The 17,580-nt window shown below is 43.3% G+C and overlaps 1 protein-coding gene across 12 annotated transcripts in view; it reads right to left on the reverse strand.

Moving 5' to 3' along the window:
- The window catches only part of Pxk (PX domain containing serine/threonine kinase like), a 68,611-nt gene that overhangs the window by 47,853 nt on the left and 3,178 nt on the right, over positions 1-17,580 (reverse strand). For all 12 annotated transcript variants that reach the window (XM_041662481.1, XM_041662480.1, XM_041662490.1 and 9 more), the window contains exons 2-3: positions 2,554-2,604; positions 249-296 (exon numbers count right to left, since the gene is read on the reverse strand). In XM_041662481.1, coding sequence (XP_041518415.1) covers positions 249-296; positions 2,554-2,604 — 99 coding nt within the window. The remainder of the gene's footprint in view (positions 1-248; positions 297-2,553; positions 2,605-17,580) is intronic.

Genomic DNA, 17,580 nt, shown 5'->3' on the forward strand with positions numbered 1-17,580 from the left:
GTACTTCAGAGAAATCATTGAGTAGAAAAAGACTGAGTCTCTACTGTTATGGTTTAATGCTGATCTACACTGCTAACTGCAGAGGAGCCAAGCAAGAGTAAAGGAGAGAGCCCCAGATACTCCTGCACGAACTCTAGCAATCTATGTAGTCAGTCCTCATCCACAAAAGGAGCTTATCCATATGACTTCTAACCAGTAAAAGATATCATAAGCAACCATGTGTGTCACCAGTGTTTTGAAACATTTACCTGCAAGCTGTTGTTAAGTAAATCGAAGTCACTGTATCTTCTAACAATCTGTAAGAGACAAAACAGTGGTGTTTTGATTCAGCAAAGGCATCCCTCTCCACCTCCTGACTTGGGACTCTCTGGTGTTCCAGAGCTGGAGCATCTGTGCCAAGTGGAGCAGTGCTGCTTAGTGTTCACTTTGATTGATAAGTCCAGAAAATGCACATAGCAGTCTCACAGGGATGGCCTGGACTGCAGTAAACTGGTTAATGCTGGCCAAATTCACAAGGCATCAACAAGAGATTTAAACAACAGCAAAAAATTTGTCATGTTTTCAGGTCAAATTGCCTTTCAAATATCTTTCATATTAACCGATTACGTAGAGGGGTAGGTAGATTAATGATTTAGAAAACAAAGGGAAACAGACAGCTTTGATGTTGTTTGTCCTCGACAGGAATAAAACATCATCTGGTAGACATGCCACCTCCCCTGGAGATAAGTCTGTTCCTGTAGGTAAAACTGTTTTACTTCTCAGCAAAAGTTCAGTTTTTATGTCCTGTGTCATTCCTTGGTTATACTTCTGTTACTGCTTAGAACACAGCCAAATCTCATTAGCGCTGGTGTGTTGGCTACTTTAATGTCAGTATGATACCAACTAAAGTCATATGGAAAAAGGGGATCTCAACTGAGAAAATGTTCCCAACATGTTGGCCTGTGGAACATTTTATTGATTGAGGATTGATGTGGGAGGACCCAGCCTTCTCTGGGTGTGCCACTATGGGCTGGGTCCTGAGCACTATATGAAAGCAGGCTGAGCAAGGCATAAGGAACAAGCTAATAAGCAGCATTCCTCCATGGCCTCTGCTTCAGTCCTTGCTCCATGTTCCTGCCCTGAGTTCCTGTCCTGGTTTCCCTCAGTGATGGACTTATAAGCTGTACGGTGAAATAAGTCCTTTCCTCCTCAAGTTGCCTTAGGTCTTAAGTGTTTTATTACAACTAGAAGCCATAAATAAGACATCTTGGTAAGGAAATCATTGTGCTTTTGAGTAGTTTGACTTCAGTCTTTATCACTGGTTCTCAAATAATGTATGTAGATAAATTACCTGGATACCACCTAGAACCTCACCATAAGACAGCTTCATTCGGTAGGACTCAGGTAGGGCCCAAGAGCCCATTTTTTGTTAAGTACCCCATATAAGGTAATAAGAGCTAGAAAAACTTGTACCAGGGCTTGACTATTCTGGTAGGATGATTCTTGTCAAATGTACATAATGTTACACGTAAGTCAACCCTGATAAAGGAAGCCAATGATAGCACAGTGCTTAACTGCAGGGAAATGCACATTACAACGCTGCTCCGTCAACACTGAAAATGTGTGCCCTCAGACCAGTTACTTACCTCCGAAGTGGAAAGTGCAAATCATGCTGCTACAGAGGAATGCTCTAAGAGTGGAGTAAATTAATGTGTTTAAATCAGTGGTGAGTAATTCATAAACAGATGTATGTGATAAATATCCAAATAAAAGCAGTCTGAAACTTTAGGCAAAGAAAAGACTGTTTGGAGCACTGTGGTCAGAGACTGCCTAAGGTGGAGCCAAGGCTCGAGCTGGGTCATAGAGCACAGGCAATACTATTAGAAGGGGTAGGATGGCCACAGTCCCATGAACAATTCAGCTACCCTTTGCAAGCCAACTGGGATGGGAAAGACCCCTAGTTTTCCCCACTGTCTTTTTCTCTTTAAGGCCAGCACTGAGAAAAGCAGAGCCAGGGACCTCAAGACGAGCCCTCCTTAGGGACAGTGAAAGAGTTAGCTCCAGCTGTGCAAGAGTAAACTAGCCCATAAAGGACAGTGACCTGACTGTACACTGTTGTTACCTGGTGACTCACGTTATGTTTCTGGGCTGAGTTGGAGAACTGCTTTCTACTGTTCCAGGTAACCAACCACCAGGAACAAAGGCTTTGTACATCTGTATTAAAGTTAAAGACTTATGATGCTGAAGAAATGCTTCAGGGGGTAAGAGCTCACACTGCTCCTATAGGGGCCCAGTTTGTTCCCCAACAACCATATCATGTGGAACTGCCTGTCACTCCTGCCCCACAGAATCCAAATTCCTTTTCTGGCCTCGGTGGACGTGGAATTCACTTGCACAAACCCACACTGAGAGAGACACACACATACATAATTTTAAAAGACAAAAAGAAAACTAAAGGCTTACACCCAAAAGCAATATGATTTTTACTATATAAATATTCTGACTTTTCCAGATTTTCTGATACCCAGTGGCCACAAATTTAAACACTTTTTTCTAATAGACAAAAATACTTACCTGCCAGCTGTTTTCTGTGGAAATTCCCCTTTGTACCCTGATGATATATTCCTAAAAGGGATAAAAGAAAGAGCCTTAGTTGTAAAAAGAAAAAAAAAAAAATTGGGGCAGGGGATGTGATTGGGTGGTCATAGACTCAGTAGCATGAAGAAGGCTCTGGGTTCAATACTTAGCACAGGGGCAGCAGGGAGCTGCTGATCATGGAAGATAGCATCTGTATTCCCAGAACCAGGGAGATTAAAGCAGGAGAATGACAAGTTGGAGGCAAGCTTGTTTTACATGGTGAGATTCTGTTTCAATAAAACACTCATTTTTGGATACCAGATAAATGTATGACTTCAAAGAAAGGGTTGGAGCAATGGCTCATCTGTTAAGACATGGATTCTGTTCCCAGAACCCACAGGGCAGTTCACAAGCATCTGTAACTCCAGTTCCAGGATATATGATCCCCTCTTCTGACTTCCAAGTACACCAGGCATGCACATGGTATACATATATAGACACGCTGAAAAATACACATAAAATAATGTAGGCCTCTGAGTTCAAGGCCAGCCTTGTCAACATAGTAAGCACCAAGTCAAAACTATGTGTGACCCCATCTTAAAAAACAAATTAATGAAACTTAAAAAGTTTCATTTCATCCCTGAATCCTACAAGATGGTGAGAGAAAACTGTCTCCTGAGAGCTAGCTGTCCTCTGACCTTCACATGAGAGCTGTGGCAGGGGCATGCCTGCTTTCATAAACACACACATAAAAATCGGTTAATTTTTTTATTTTAAAAATAAACTTAAGTTTTAAAGAGACCTATAAAATCAATTTGATGTATTTGATAAAGAACTAAACCTATGAAGATCTAAAGAGAAGTAGGCTGTTCTGTACTTTGGAGACACCATATGTTGTATAGTTAAAGATACCGAAAAGAATGGAAAACTAGAAAGGTGATTTTTCTCAGAACATTTTGATTCTACTAAAGTGGATCAAAGGTACTCCTCCTTGACTAAAAAGACATTCGATTTTTTTCAGATTTCCGGAACTGCAACAATGAAATGCTTCACTAAGATTCCCACTGCCTGAAAGCCTTGGAAACTGTGAAGTCAGTTTTCTCCTGAGCTTCAGGCTGCAATGGTACCCCAGATTCTCCAGTGACTTGTGTTACCCTTCTCTCTCTGATGTGGAACAGACCCTATGTGTAGATAGGACAGAATGAATCACCAAGGCCCAAGAAGTCTAGGCTGCCACTAACCTAGCCATCTGTAGCCACTTCCCCAGAGAGGTCCCTCCCTCCTGCTTCCCCTGACACCACATACTTAACCTTGGCATGCAAGGAGGGTGGAACATGTGCGCATTTTGGCAAGTCATTGTGGTCTGGGGCTGAAGTTTTTCAAACTGGACATGTACTAAGACCACATGATATGGAGCATACATGAAGAAAGAAAAGAGAATTAACGGGAAACTTACACTAAACTTCTACATTAGTCATTCAGACTTCTGGGCAGCCACTCTAAGGGACAAATTCATACTCAGCAAGATACAGAGAACTGTCCAAGACAGCACGGATTTGGCGGAGCTGACTGGGAACCAGAACCTTCATCTTGATCACTCCCAGGACCTTCAACCTTCCAATGTGGTTGGTAGTTTCCACTGACCTGCAGAAGCTGTAAGACTGGCCTACTTCCACATCTTTAAAATACTGGTACTTAGCCGGGCGATGGTGGCGCATGCCTTTAATCCCAGCACTCGGGAGGCAGAGGCAGGCGGATCTCTGGGAGTTCTAGACCAGCCTGGTCTACAGAGCTAGTTCCAGGACAGGCTCCAAAGCCACAGAGAAACCCTGTCTCAAAAAACCGAAAAATAAAAAATAAAAATAAATAAAATAAAATACTGGTACTTGGGCTGGTGAGGCAGCTCAGCACATACAGGCACTCGCCACTAAGGCTGATGACTTGTATACCTATAACCCACATGGAAGAAAGAGTTCCTGTGGGTGCTCCTCTAACCTCTATACACATAATGGGACATGTATACCCCACACACATGCTTTCTCTCGCAAATAAAAAATATGGAGGTCTAATCAAGTGCACAGAATTCACTAGATTGCCCTAATGGTGCACACCTATTGACTCTGGCCTGAAGGTGCAAGGGTGAGGGGCAGCCATTTCCAAAACCGTTGATTAATGCTTTCAACACAGATCATTTTCCAAGCAAGCACTTCCAGAGGTATATTTTGGATTTTACCACACTGTGACTGATACTCAGTTGCCTTAGTTTGATGAGATTCTAGGAAAACTATTTTTAATCTGTCTCGCATCAAGTTTCTTTAGTGAGGCTACAAACACAAAACATCTTGACACAAAGGAAAGCCGAGGCTTAAGGAAAGCTTCAACCACCCTCACAAACATGTCTCTTCATTTCTGCACAGCTCTCAACCACCGTGACACTTAAAGGATAGAAGGTTACACAGAGCTCTCTAGAGATGTTTTACAGACACAAAAGCAGAAGGTCTTATCATCCAGAATCACCTACAGAACTTAAGAGGAAAGAAAAGATTTCTATGTTTGCTTAGGTCCTATCTCCCAGAGAGAGTTAATGATTCACCGTCTGGGGCTGGAGAGATGGCTCAGTGGTTAAGAGCACTGCCTGCTCTTCCAAAGGTCCTGAGTTCAATTCCCAGCAACCACAAGGTGGCTCACAACCATCTGTAATGAGGTCTGGTGCCCTCTTCTGGCCTGCAGACATACACACAGACAGAATATTGTATACATAATAAATAAATAAAAAAGTATCAAAAAAAAATGATTCACCGTCTGAACCACGCACAAGCATTGACAGTTACTACAAGCTCCCTAGGTGATTCCAATACACAGCCAGGGTAATGAATGACTACTGTTCCACAGCCTCTGAAAGAAAACTGGAAGCAAGATCTGTAATCTCAGCTCCTAGGGGGCAGACCCGGGAGGATGGTAAATCCTAATCCAGGCTGGGTTACATAGTGAGGCCCTATCTTAAAAAATAAAACCAATCTCCAGGCGGTGGTGGTGCCCTCCTTTAATCCCAGCACTCAGGAGGCAAAGGCAGGCAGATTTCTGTGAGTTTAAAGCCAGCCTGGTCTACAGATAGAGATGGCCAGTGCTGCACAAAAAAAAATTTAAAAAAGAAAAAAAAAACCTGTCTTGAAAACAAACAAACAAATAAATAATTAGAAATAAATAAATAGAGTTATATTCTATGTCTTTAATCCCAGCACTTGGGAAGCAGAAACAGGTGAATCTCTGTGAGTTCCAGGACAGCCAAGACTACACGGAGAAACCCTGTCTCGAAAAACCAACCAGGGCTGGAGAGATGGCTCAGTGGTTAAGAGTCCAGGCTGCTCTTCCGGAGGTCCTGAGTTCAATTCCCAGCAACCACATGATGGCCTCACAATCATCTATAATGAGATCTGGTTCCCTCTTCTGGCCTGCAGGCATGCATCCAGACAGAATGTTGTATACATAATAAATAAATCTTTAAAAAAAAAAAACCAACCAATCAAACAAACAAATAAATAAAGCCAATAAAAGATGACTCATGAGCCAGTCAGCACACGTCTGTGATCCAAGCACTATTTGGGAGGCTAAGGAAAGAGGATCAGGAGTCAAGGATAGCCTTGGCTATATAGTAGGCAGACCATAGGCTACATGAGACCCTGCCTAAGGAAAAAGGGAAGGAGGAAAGGAACTAATCAGAAGCAGATCTCTATCACAGAAATAAAAGCTTCTACCAGGGAGGAAGGGCACAATTAAACCAAACACCTACCAAACTTCAAAGGCCTTTGCCCTCTTTCCTTCTTCTCTCCACAAGGGCTCAGTTCTTTTATTTCCTTGGGCACAGTACATACTTCACCTTGGGATTTTAAACGTGGAGAATTGAACTGAGCTTTGTGAGAGCCAGGCAGCCTGTCTGTCTCCAGGGCCCACTAACCTTGCTAAGTCTCTGAGTTCACCCCCAAGCTCACTTCTTTACTAGACCTTCTCCTTCACTAGAAGGAACCAGAAACATCCTGCAAACAAGTGACCATAAAGAAGAAACAATACTTCTCTGCTCTGGAACTTTCCATGGCTCCCACTAGGTTAAATACCCAGACAACCTTCGATATTCCTGTAAATCCTGACCAAACTGACCTAACCTTTTCTTTCTATTTAGAGCTTCCTTATCAGACTGCCTATGTCCTAAAGATTCCTGTTTTATGCCTCTCAGTTTGCTGTTCCAAATATTTAAATCCTGGAGTGCTGAGCTTTTTAAATGTTAACTGCTATTTTTGTTCCATATCAATATTTTGGGAAACAGTTCTTTCCAGCTGGACTAAGGTCTAAAGAGCTAGGATCACATATTTCTTATGCTCCAGATCCCACCCAGCACAAAATGAGGTCAGCAGAAGAGACAAAGCAAATAATCAGGGCATTAGTCACCTAACTGCTCCCTTGTGAACGATGAAGCCTGCATGCACACCTACAAACAGGTAAAAATCAAAGCTCCACAAGATCTCATTAGTCTCAGACTGATTATCTCTCTAAAGAATTAATGTCAAGACTCACGGGGCTAATGCAGGATAAATAATATTTCCACAGCTGTCATATACCTTTGTATTGAGTGTACAGCAGGAAGATTAAAAGCTTCCAGTCAGCCTGGCTACGCAGTGAGACCTTGACTCAAAGGGAAGAAATACTTTTTAAAAAAATTTTTATTTTATGTGCATTGTTGTTCTTTGCCTGTATGTGTGTCTGAGTGAGGGCTTCAAATCCTGGAGTTACAGACAGTTGTGAGCTACCATGTGGGTGTCGGGAACTGAACCTGGGTCCTCTGGAATCACAGCCAAGTGCTCTTAACCGCTGAGCCATCTCTCCAACCCCCCTTCCCCTTTTTGAGACAGTGTTTCTATGTGTAAAAGCCCTAGCTGTCTTGAAACTCACTCTGGCCTCAAACTCACAGAGATCTGCCTGCCTCTCTCTCCCGCGTGTTGGGATTAAAGGTATGTGCCACCTCCACCTGGCATAAAAAAATACCTTCTTAAGGTTCAAACTTAGGAAGTTACAAGGCGTGCAGCTGTAACCCCCAGGCAGCAGGCGGCATCCTACTCAGGGACACCAAGTTTCTGAGGAAGAACCATAACAGAAATATTTGTTCAGTTCACTGGCCACCTGCCTGGCTATTCACCATCTTTAATGTTTCACAGAGTTAACGATTACTCTTTGCTCTGAAACTCATTTATCTCTGCTTCATCTGCAGGTTCTCAGTGCTAGAACCTACTTTATTCTACATCAATTGCTGTGCAAACCAATAATGTGCAAAAAATATCTTCAAACAAATAAAAATCTTGAAGGTTTTTAAAGGCATCTGAAGAACCACAACTGTCTTAGTGTAAGTTCTGGCGGGTGAGTGAAGCCAAGCGTATCTCCTTTCCAACCACCGACTCTATTTAAAACTCCTAACTACAGGTCATAGCACCTTGAGCTTTACTCATCACAAAACAAAATCCCCCAGTTTGCTTTATGCAAAACCAAACCGAGTACTTTCCCTCTGTTCACAGAGTAGTCACAGAAAAGCACCACAGCCCACTTTGATCCCTGCAGTGAAAACTGCCATCCATGATCTCGGGCCTTGGAAGTTCATGCTGTCCTCTGTGGAATGTTCTCTCTCCCAGCAGAAAAGCTGGTCTGCATAGACTTCAAAGACAGACGATGCTCCAGTCAGAGACATTCCACAAGGAAGCATTCTGAATACGGCTTTGTTGTTTCATTTTCGGTTTTCTGATACAGGTTTTCTCAGTGTAGCTGTGGCTATCCTGAACCTGCTCTGTAGACCAGGCTGGCCTTGAACTCAGAGATCCACCTGGCCTTTGCCTCCATCGCCTGCGTAACTAATGTTAATATCAAAGTAAAGCATCAACACACACAGACTCCCCAACAAAACTATTAAATAAAATATAGCTTTCACTTATTTGTTCGATAATTCCTGGAATGTCTCAAAACTGCAGAAATGGCCGGGCAGTGGTGACGCACACCTTTAATCCCAGCACTGGGGAGGCAGAGGCAGGTGAATCTCTGTGAAATCAAGGCCTGCCTGGTCTACAAGAATAGTCAGGATAGTTCTTGTTAGTTCCAAAACAGTCAGGACTGCTACACAGAGAAGCCCTGTCTCAAAACAAAACAAAACAAAAACCCACCTGCAGAAATGGATGCACTGAACATAAAGCACTAACTACCTATCGCATAAGAAGCTAGAAGTCTTAAGCAGACAGTCCTGCTGGCAGTGATGATTTTTCTGTGGTTCTGGATCTCTGGAGGCTGATACAGCAGAAACTGACCTGAGTACAGCTGAGGGCTACAAAGTCCCCACTCCTGGGGACATTCTTTGCTACCTCCTTTCGTCCACTGCTCCAAAGACAGGGCTCCTAGATGTCCTCATGACAGAAGGACACTGGGTAACCACAACAGACATCCTGGCTCAAGGTTCGATTACCACCCTTCTAGTTTCCCAGCCTAATTCTTCTGAGCCTCTGCACAATCGTATCTTTCCAACAGGCTGTGGTGAATGCTGGATGACACAGCACTGCTAAGGCATCTAGGACAGTGGCCAGGCGCCAGCTTCCAAGGTGTCTGTAGGTGAATGCTTGTCTCCAGAACTGTTCCAGTGCCTACGACCTAGGCAGACACTTTCACACTGTGTAGTTTCCTTTCACTCAGCTCAGTAGGCAGAACCAGTCTATCAGGTCAGGAGGATGTGCCCAGAACACAGCCTTTTGGTTTTAGTGCCCCCAAATGTTTCAGTCAACCTCATACCACATGGGTACAAATTGCAGGAGTGAGTGTAATCTGGGCACCAGAGAAACTGTACAAATATGAACATTATTTTCCCTCCACGTTAAGGAAACCCTATCATCAACATTTGGCAGGTTCTGGAGAAACAGGAGGGGCAGGCAGGAAAGAGTTCAGCAGCTAAGGATGCTTGCTGCTCTCACAGAGGGCAGGAGTCTGGTTCCCAACAATGGCATGCAGCAACTCACAATTGCCTTATAACTCCAGTCTCAGGGGACCCAACGCTCTTTTGGATATATTATATTAAGCAAAATATTTAGATTATTTCACTTTTTTAGTTTTTTAATATTTACTTTTTCAATTATTAGAGAGAATGATGTGTGTGTATGTGTGTGTGAGTGTAGGCACATGCATGCCATGTCATGATACAAACATGCATATACACGTGGAGGGAAGACTGAAGGGCAACTTTAGAAATCCGTTTCTGGTCTTCCATCAAGGAATCCAGGGGTCAAGCTCAGGTCATTAGATTGCACAGGGAGTGTTTGCACAGATGGCCTTTCTGGCCGTCCGAGCACCCTCTTCTCGCTGCTATTAATGTAGTTACTGGAAAAGGCAAAATTACATGTGCCACTCATGTGACATCTTTACTGGATGGTGCTGCTCCCAGCCTCTAGTTTGTGTGATAATTAATGCCATGCCTATGTGGCTAGGGTGGAGAACTGAAAAACTGTTCACCCAAATCACTGCCTGGTTCTGTGGTTCTCAGGGTACTTCCAAATTGTTGGTGTCTAGGTCTACTCAGACAGTTATGAGATCAAATGAAAAACATAGAAAAAATCTTACTTCTTACAAGGTAAAATATATACTTAGTATATCATCCAGATATTTCATCCCTAGGTATTTATTCAGAAATGAAAATGTATCTTCACAATGACTTATCCAAATGTTCATGGCAGCTTTATCATAAAATACACACTGTAAACAACTAAATGCTGGTGTGAGATAATAAACTGTGGTACAAACACACACAATACAGTATTATTTAGCAATTAAAAAAAAATCCTTGGGGTTGAACTCATGCCTTTCTTCCCACAAATTTGAGAGGATGACGCAAAATGATCTTTGAGAGGGTGGGGGAGGCAGAAACTAAATACTGCACCATGTACAGTTTTACTTATAGTGTATGCGCCACAAAAGATGAAATGCCAGGAACAACAAACAGAGTAGTAGTGGCCAGGGACCAGAAGAGGATACTGACTACAAAGGATGCTAAAGAAATGTTTGCTGTAGAAATAGTTATAGTGGCTATGTCTTTTTCTTTTCTTTTCTTTTTTTTTTTTTTTTGGTTTTTTTCGAGACAGGGTTTCTCTGTAGCTTTGGTGCCTGTCCCGGAACTACCTCTTGTAGACCAGGCTGGCCTCGAACTCCCAGAGATCCGCCTGCCTCTGCCTCGCGAGTGCTGGGATTAAAGGCGTGCGCCACGGCGGCTATGTCTTTTTCAAAGTTACCAAACTGAATACTTAAAAATGATTAATTTTTGCATGTAAATTATACTTTAACAAATCCAACCTAACAGGGGGGTGAGGAGAAAAGGAAGAAGGAAAAGGAAAGAAATTAATGATTGACATGAAGTACTTTATGGCTTAGCAAAGAGCAACATCAACTGCCTGACAATCACCACACTCATTTCTGTGTTATTTTAAAAGGTTTACAATTAGCAGCACTCCGGAGGCAGCAGCAAGCAGATCTCCATGAGTTCAAGGTCAGGCTGGTCTACAGAGTAAGTTCCAGGACAGCCAAGACTCCTGAGAAACCCTGTCTTGAAAAACCAGAAAGGTCTAGACCTTAAGACTGACTACCCTCTGACCTCTGGCGCACTTGTCCACCTGCTCAACTTTTCCTTTGCCATGTTTCCCTCTCCTCCTCCTCCCATCTTGTTATAGACCAGAGACGCATCCTGAGTCCACTGATTCATGACTTCCCTATGTCCTTCCTTTATCCACAGTACCCTATATACCAGCAGCAAATCAGGCTTCCTAAAACATCATTCTCCTGTGCTACACACCTGCTCAAGAATCCTCAATGCTGCTCAAATCCCCTGAGCCTGGCATCCAAGAGATTCCACAACTGGTTTGAGAACACCGCTTTTCTGTATTTACCCTCACCACAATGAACAAATGGAAATAAATATACAAAGGCAGGAATCAACTCGTGCACTCCACGTCCCAAGTGCCCATAACATAGAACATGTCTACAGCAAGTTACAGAAAAATGCTGTTCAGATGTTTGACAACTGATCGCCAACCTGATTCAAATCCACAGCACACACGTGGAAAGCCAACCATGGCTGGGCATGCTGTGGCTCCAGCACTATGTCACTGAGCCAGACGCAGAAAGCAAACAACTCAGAAGTCTCAAGAAGTCCCTGAAATTTACCAGATACATAAGACTCCTTCCTACCCAAGTTTATATAAGCAGTAAGGACTGGGGAAGCAACTCAGAGCAGTGTCCAACCAGCCTATCTATCTCTAAGGGACTAGCCAGCAGAATTACCAGGAGGAAATACTCAATGACCTGTCAAATTGCCTACAAGTCATGAAGGAAGCTCCAGGGCTGCAGCTTTCCCGAATCATTAACCATGCTAGGGTGGGTGGGCTTTTGGTGAAGCAGCTGCCTCTGAGTCATCCCTGCTCTTGTTACTGACCCCAATAAACTCAGTGGCTCACCAAGTTGAACTTTGGTGATATTGTACTTAGTTCTAGCATCAGTTCCTGACCTGGGTTGAACAGACATTTGTGATTTGTATTGCAACTTCCCTGGAAAAGTGTCATGCAATACATGGGTACACATATTTACCTGCATGCACCATACACATTAACACATAAACAAACACACACACACGAGAAAGCAGCAGACAGGTTGAGCATGAGGGCTCACCCAGGAAACCAATCAAGATAGGAGGCAGACAGATGTAAGTTTGCACAGAACGCAATTGGGAAGGAACATACATAGAGATATGTCTTGGGCAACAAGAAGGTAGAAGGATTATCATATCTCAGGGGAGAGGAAAGCCTTCTGTAGGAAGCTAGTCAGATATTCTGTGGTCAACTGGAATGTCTCTGGGCTTTCCTAGAAATTACAAAAAAAGTAGCAGCATCAGTAGCAGTGTGGGAGTCAGAAGCTGGTAGAACATACTCTCCTGTCTTGACGACTTCACCCTGTCTGGGAGTGTAAGACAACCTGCTAACGTGGTGATCTTCAGGCCCACACGCAGAAATGCCTAGGGTATGACAGGAGACTGCCCATTTTCTGTGCTTGGCTGGGTTAGTGGGCTGTTCTCTACTGGCCACACACTTGAGGCTGGTGTACACAGGCCTACTTCCAGCCTCATATAAGAGGAAGGGGTTAACGTGTGCAGGGCTGAAGTGCATGAGTCCCTGGGCAGAATGGAGGGCCTGAATGAAAAAGACCCCTTTCTTCCTCATCATGGCAGGGGGTGTGGGGCTGTTCAAATGAATTAATGAGGAGAAACGACTTGTTCTAAACTAAGTCAAAAAAAATACGGGAAAACTCCTTTAAATGTTCGCAGCAAAGGTGCTGAGACTAACAAGTGGATCCAATGCAAGGTTCATACACACTACATTCTGATCCAGAACCCTTTGCCCTTCCCCAGGCCACTAATTAGTTATCTGTGCACACATACCAAAATGCACTATGCAAGCTGCAAACTAAAGCAGTTTGTTCTCTTTCTTGCAGCATATAATCCATCTAGTGTTTCAAGTACAGTTTTCATAGAATAACATATATATGATAGTATAGTACATTATTTTTAAATATACACATCTCACTCTTCCAGCTTACCGCTTCTTTTGAGTGTGTGAGTGTGTGTGCTTGACTGTCTAAACATGAATAGAAACTATCACAATGCAGTGGAATTCCCAAGCTGAAAGAAATATAATCACATTAACAAAAGAGCAAGTGTCCTAGTCACCAAGAAATGACCACTCAGTTATTCCAAAGCAACAATAACAGCAAAAGTTCCTTTAGGTTTTCAACTGTGGTTTTTTTAGGAAGTGTGAGGAAATGCTAAAGATGGCCAGACTTCCCCCAAGTTTGGTCACCAAAATCCTCAACTGGAGACTCCAAAGTGTTTACCCAAGATAAAGTATTTGTGTTCTTAGTCAAGGTCTCAACCTGAAAACAAAGGACAATGACCTCTTTATAGCACACTTGAATCTTCCCTTTACTCGCAGGGATTCCAACTAACCAAAACGACCCCCAGTTCAAGGGCAAACCCACAAAAAGAGTTGACCACACCCTTCCCAAACCTGAGCACTTAAGAGCTCCAAGGGGGAGCTAGTGTGGAGTTTCTCACTGTTAATTACAGCACTGAAAGGCAGAGGAGGAGGGTTACACGTTGGAGGACAGCTTGGTCTATACTGTAAATTCCTTACTAACCAGGCCTGCATGGTAAAACTCTGTTTAAAAAAAGTATGTGTGTGTTGTCTGTGTGCGGGGGGAGGGGAGGTGTATCTAGCATGGTGATACTTGCCTTTAATCCCAGCACAACAGGTAAAGGTGCTTTGTCATCATGCCTGATGGCCCAAATGTGATCTCTAGAACTCACATGGAAGAACAGGAAAACCGATTCCTGCAAGTTGTTTTCTGACCTCCATACGTGTGCTGTGGGACCCACACAGCCTCCATTCTCCTAACATCCAAATAAATGAATAAATGCAATAAAAAATTTTAATTAAAAAAATAAAAAGTTCCAAGGGAACTTGAGCATTAATCAGTCCATAAAGCATTTGTAAACACAAACGTAAGGGCTTGAGTTCAATTCCTAGCACTCACATAAAAAAGTCAGGAACAGCATGCACCTGTAATGGTAACACTCAGGAGCACAGTAGGGTCATTAAGGCTTACTGGCCATCAGTCTAGCCTAATCTGAAAATTCAATGAGAAACTTTCTCAAAAAAAAAACAAAACAAAAACCAAAAAAGCCAAAAAGGGCTGAAGAGATGGTTTTTGCAGAATACTTGGGTTTGACTCCCAGTACCACATGGCAGCTCACAAGCATCTGTGACCTCAGTTCCAGGGCATCCAACACCCTCTTTTGGCCTCCATGGGCACTAGGCACATACATGATACACACACATACATACAATACGTATAATAAGCAAATCTAAAATTAGTTAATTAATTTAAAAAAAAGGTGGCTGATTCTAGCAAGGTGGCAAACAATTTTAATCCAGCACCCAGAAGGCAGATTCAGGTGGATCTCTGTGAGGTCTGGCCTGGCCAGAGCTCCACAGTAAGAGCTCATTTCAAAAAAATAAGTACTTAATAAAACAAAAAGACAAGAAGACACCAAACTCTACCATACACACAAACACACACATATGCCCACACACACACATGCACACATATACAGACACATACACAAGCACAGGTACACACATAAATACACAGGTACAGATACACAAATACAAACACACACACATACACACACAAATACATAGGTACAGATAGACACACACAGACTCACATACAGATACATACAATCACAGATACACACATACATAAACATACAGACACACAGATACACACATATACAGACACACACACATATAAAGATACACAGACAGACACATGAATACACAGGCACTGACGCAGATACACGGGCGCACGCGCACACACAGAGTTCCAGTTCAGGTCCAGTTTCCCCTTTCTCAGAACACCAAAAGTTGCAACATTTCCTATGTAGCTTTATTTCCATGTAGCCCTCGAAAGCCTCCGGAAGCTTAGAAGGAAATGACTCTTGGCCTGCAGTGGAGAACTGAGGGCTTGCCCCTGTGTTACAAACAAACACACAAATTTCTCATTGACTATCTGTATTTTGATCAATCCCAAGATCATAATGGAAGGAATGGCTGTTTCAGCAAGAACAAAACACTTTTCTTTACACATAAAACAAACTCCTGCCCTGGAACCCACATTTCCCACTGGGAACATTGCCACATTCTTACTTCCCTATTACAACACATTTCTAACAGGGCAATGCTCAAAAGAGGTGACAGACAAGGACTGGGTATCACTGGTCCCTAAATCAGGTGCATAAAGAATGTTTTTCAATAAGAAGAGATGACTTAGGATCTCTAATGAACTAATCACCAGTCTCTAAACTCTCCCAACGGAGGGTTTTCTGGCTGCACTCATCAAGTTTTGCAGGACAACTGAAGACACGAGGCGGCAGATGAGTGAGGGGAGGCCAAGGAAAGAGCTGCCACCACTACCTTACTGCAGTGCGTTCAAGCGCTGCCATTTCCTACCACATACTCAACACTTGCTTATGCAAATATTTTCAGAGGAATTGTTTTATAAGTATTCAGTATAATGTGGACTTCTGAAGAAACCTCCATATAGCATCTGAAAACGAAGTCAAGATAATTCCGACATTGAATACTGGCTTACTTAGGCTTTGAAGACAAACGTCATTTTTTTTTTTTTTTGGTTGGTTGGTTTGCTTTATGTTTTTCAAGACAGGGTTTCTCTCTCTGTGTAGCCCTGGCTGTCCTGGAACTAGCAAAGTTGACCAGGCTGGCCTCCAACTCAGAGATCCACCTACCTCTGAGCAAATCAAACAAATAAACAAATCAAACAAACAAACAAATCCCCCCCAAACAAAACAAAACAAAAAAGAAACTAAATGCCCTTTGTGTGTGTGTGGGGGGGGCAGGGGAGGTGGCACAGGCCTTTAATTCCAGCACTCAGGTGGTAGAGGTGGGTGGATCTCTGAGAGTTGGGGCCAGTCTGGTCTACAGAACTTCCAGGAGAGCCAAGGCTACACAAAGAAACCCTGTGTCGACAAACAAAAACCGAAATACAACAAAAGAAACTAAGCTCACCCAACTGTGGTGGCACACGCCTTTAATCCCAGCACTTGGGAGGCAGAAGAAGGTGGTCTACAGCCTGGTCTATAAGAGCTAGTTCCAGGTCAGGCTCCAAAGCAACAGAGAAATCTTGTCTCAAAAAAACAAAACAAAACAAAAACAAAACAAACAAAAACAAAACAAACTAACTAACTAAGCTCAACAAACCAAAAAGAAATTCCAGCAGGGCAGTGGTGGCGCACGCCTTTAATCCCTGCACTTGGACGCAGAGGCAGGTGGATCTCTGTGCGTTCAAGGCCAGCCTGGTCTACAAGAGCTAGTTCCAGGACAGATAGAACTGTTACACAAAGAAACCCTGTCTTGAAAAAAACAAAACAAAACAAAACTCCTCCGAACCCATATATGTTATGGCAGGTAACTTGTGCGAACCTTAGAAAATGAAAGCCCTCAGATCCAATACAACAAACGTTCTATGAAAGCCAGAACCGTATAGTTGTTTATGCTATAAATATCACTCAATGATCTTTTACTTCAAGAACAGAATGCACCAGATGCAGAGTAAGTGGGCCCTAAGCCAGATGAACTGGCAGAATGGTCAACAGGAGAAAGCTGAAGCGAAAAGGTTAGCCACATGGCCATCCTACCACGCAGCAAGAAGGAATAGTAGTCCACCTGATAACAGTCCTTTGGGCTCTAGTTCTGTGAAGTCTGCACTTTTTTAGTCTATTGCCTTTGTTTTCCCCTTCATGTAGCCAAGAATTTGCATTTTCCCTTTCTTCTCTTATTTCTCCTAAGCTTGCTTACAACTCACCTGATGGTCGGTTACCATAATCCTTTGTTTAGAAAACCTCTTTTCCACTTAAAGCCTCCTGCCCCTAAATACCAGCCCTTCTTATTTGGTGTGTGTGCCTGGGGGGGGGGGGGGGTAAAGAGAGAGGAGAGGGGGGAGAGGGAGAGAGGGAGGGAGGGAGGGACGGAGGGAGGGAGGGAGTTTATTTTATGTGCATCCACTTTCCAGCCTGGAGCCCCTGACGGCCAGAAGAGGGCACTGGATGAATTGGAACTGGAATTACAACCAACTGTGAGCCACCACGGGGGTGCTAGGAACCCAACCTGGGTCCTCTGCATGAACAAGTGCTCTTAATTGCTAAGACACCTCTTCAGTCCTCTCTGAGCAATTTCTTGAAGCCAAAGTCATTGTGCTCCATTAAAAAAAGGAAAGAAGAAATAAGCATAGGGTGGGGGGTGGGGGGGGGAGGAAGGAAGGAGAAAACCTTTCAAGCCCAAGGCAGGCAATGAATCACCTACCAACACACACCCCACCAGCTAGCTGCTTATC

This window comes from Microtus oregoni, unplaced genomic scaffold, assembly GCF_018167655.1.
Source record: "Microtus oregoni isolate MIOR12 unplaced genomic scaffold, Mior012 000013F_ref0000133, whole genome shotgun sequence".
NCBI classification, from domain to species: Eukaryota; Metazoa; Chordata; class Mammalia; order Rodentia; family Cricetidae; genus Microtus; species Microtus oregoni.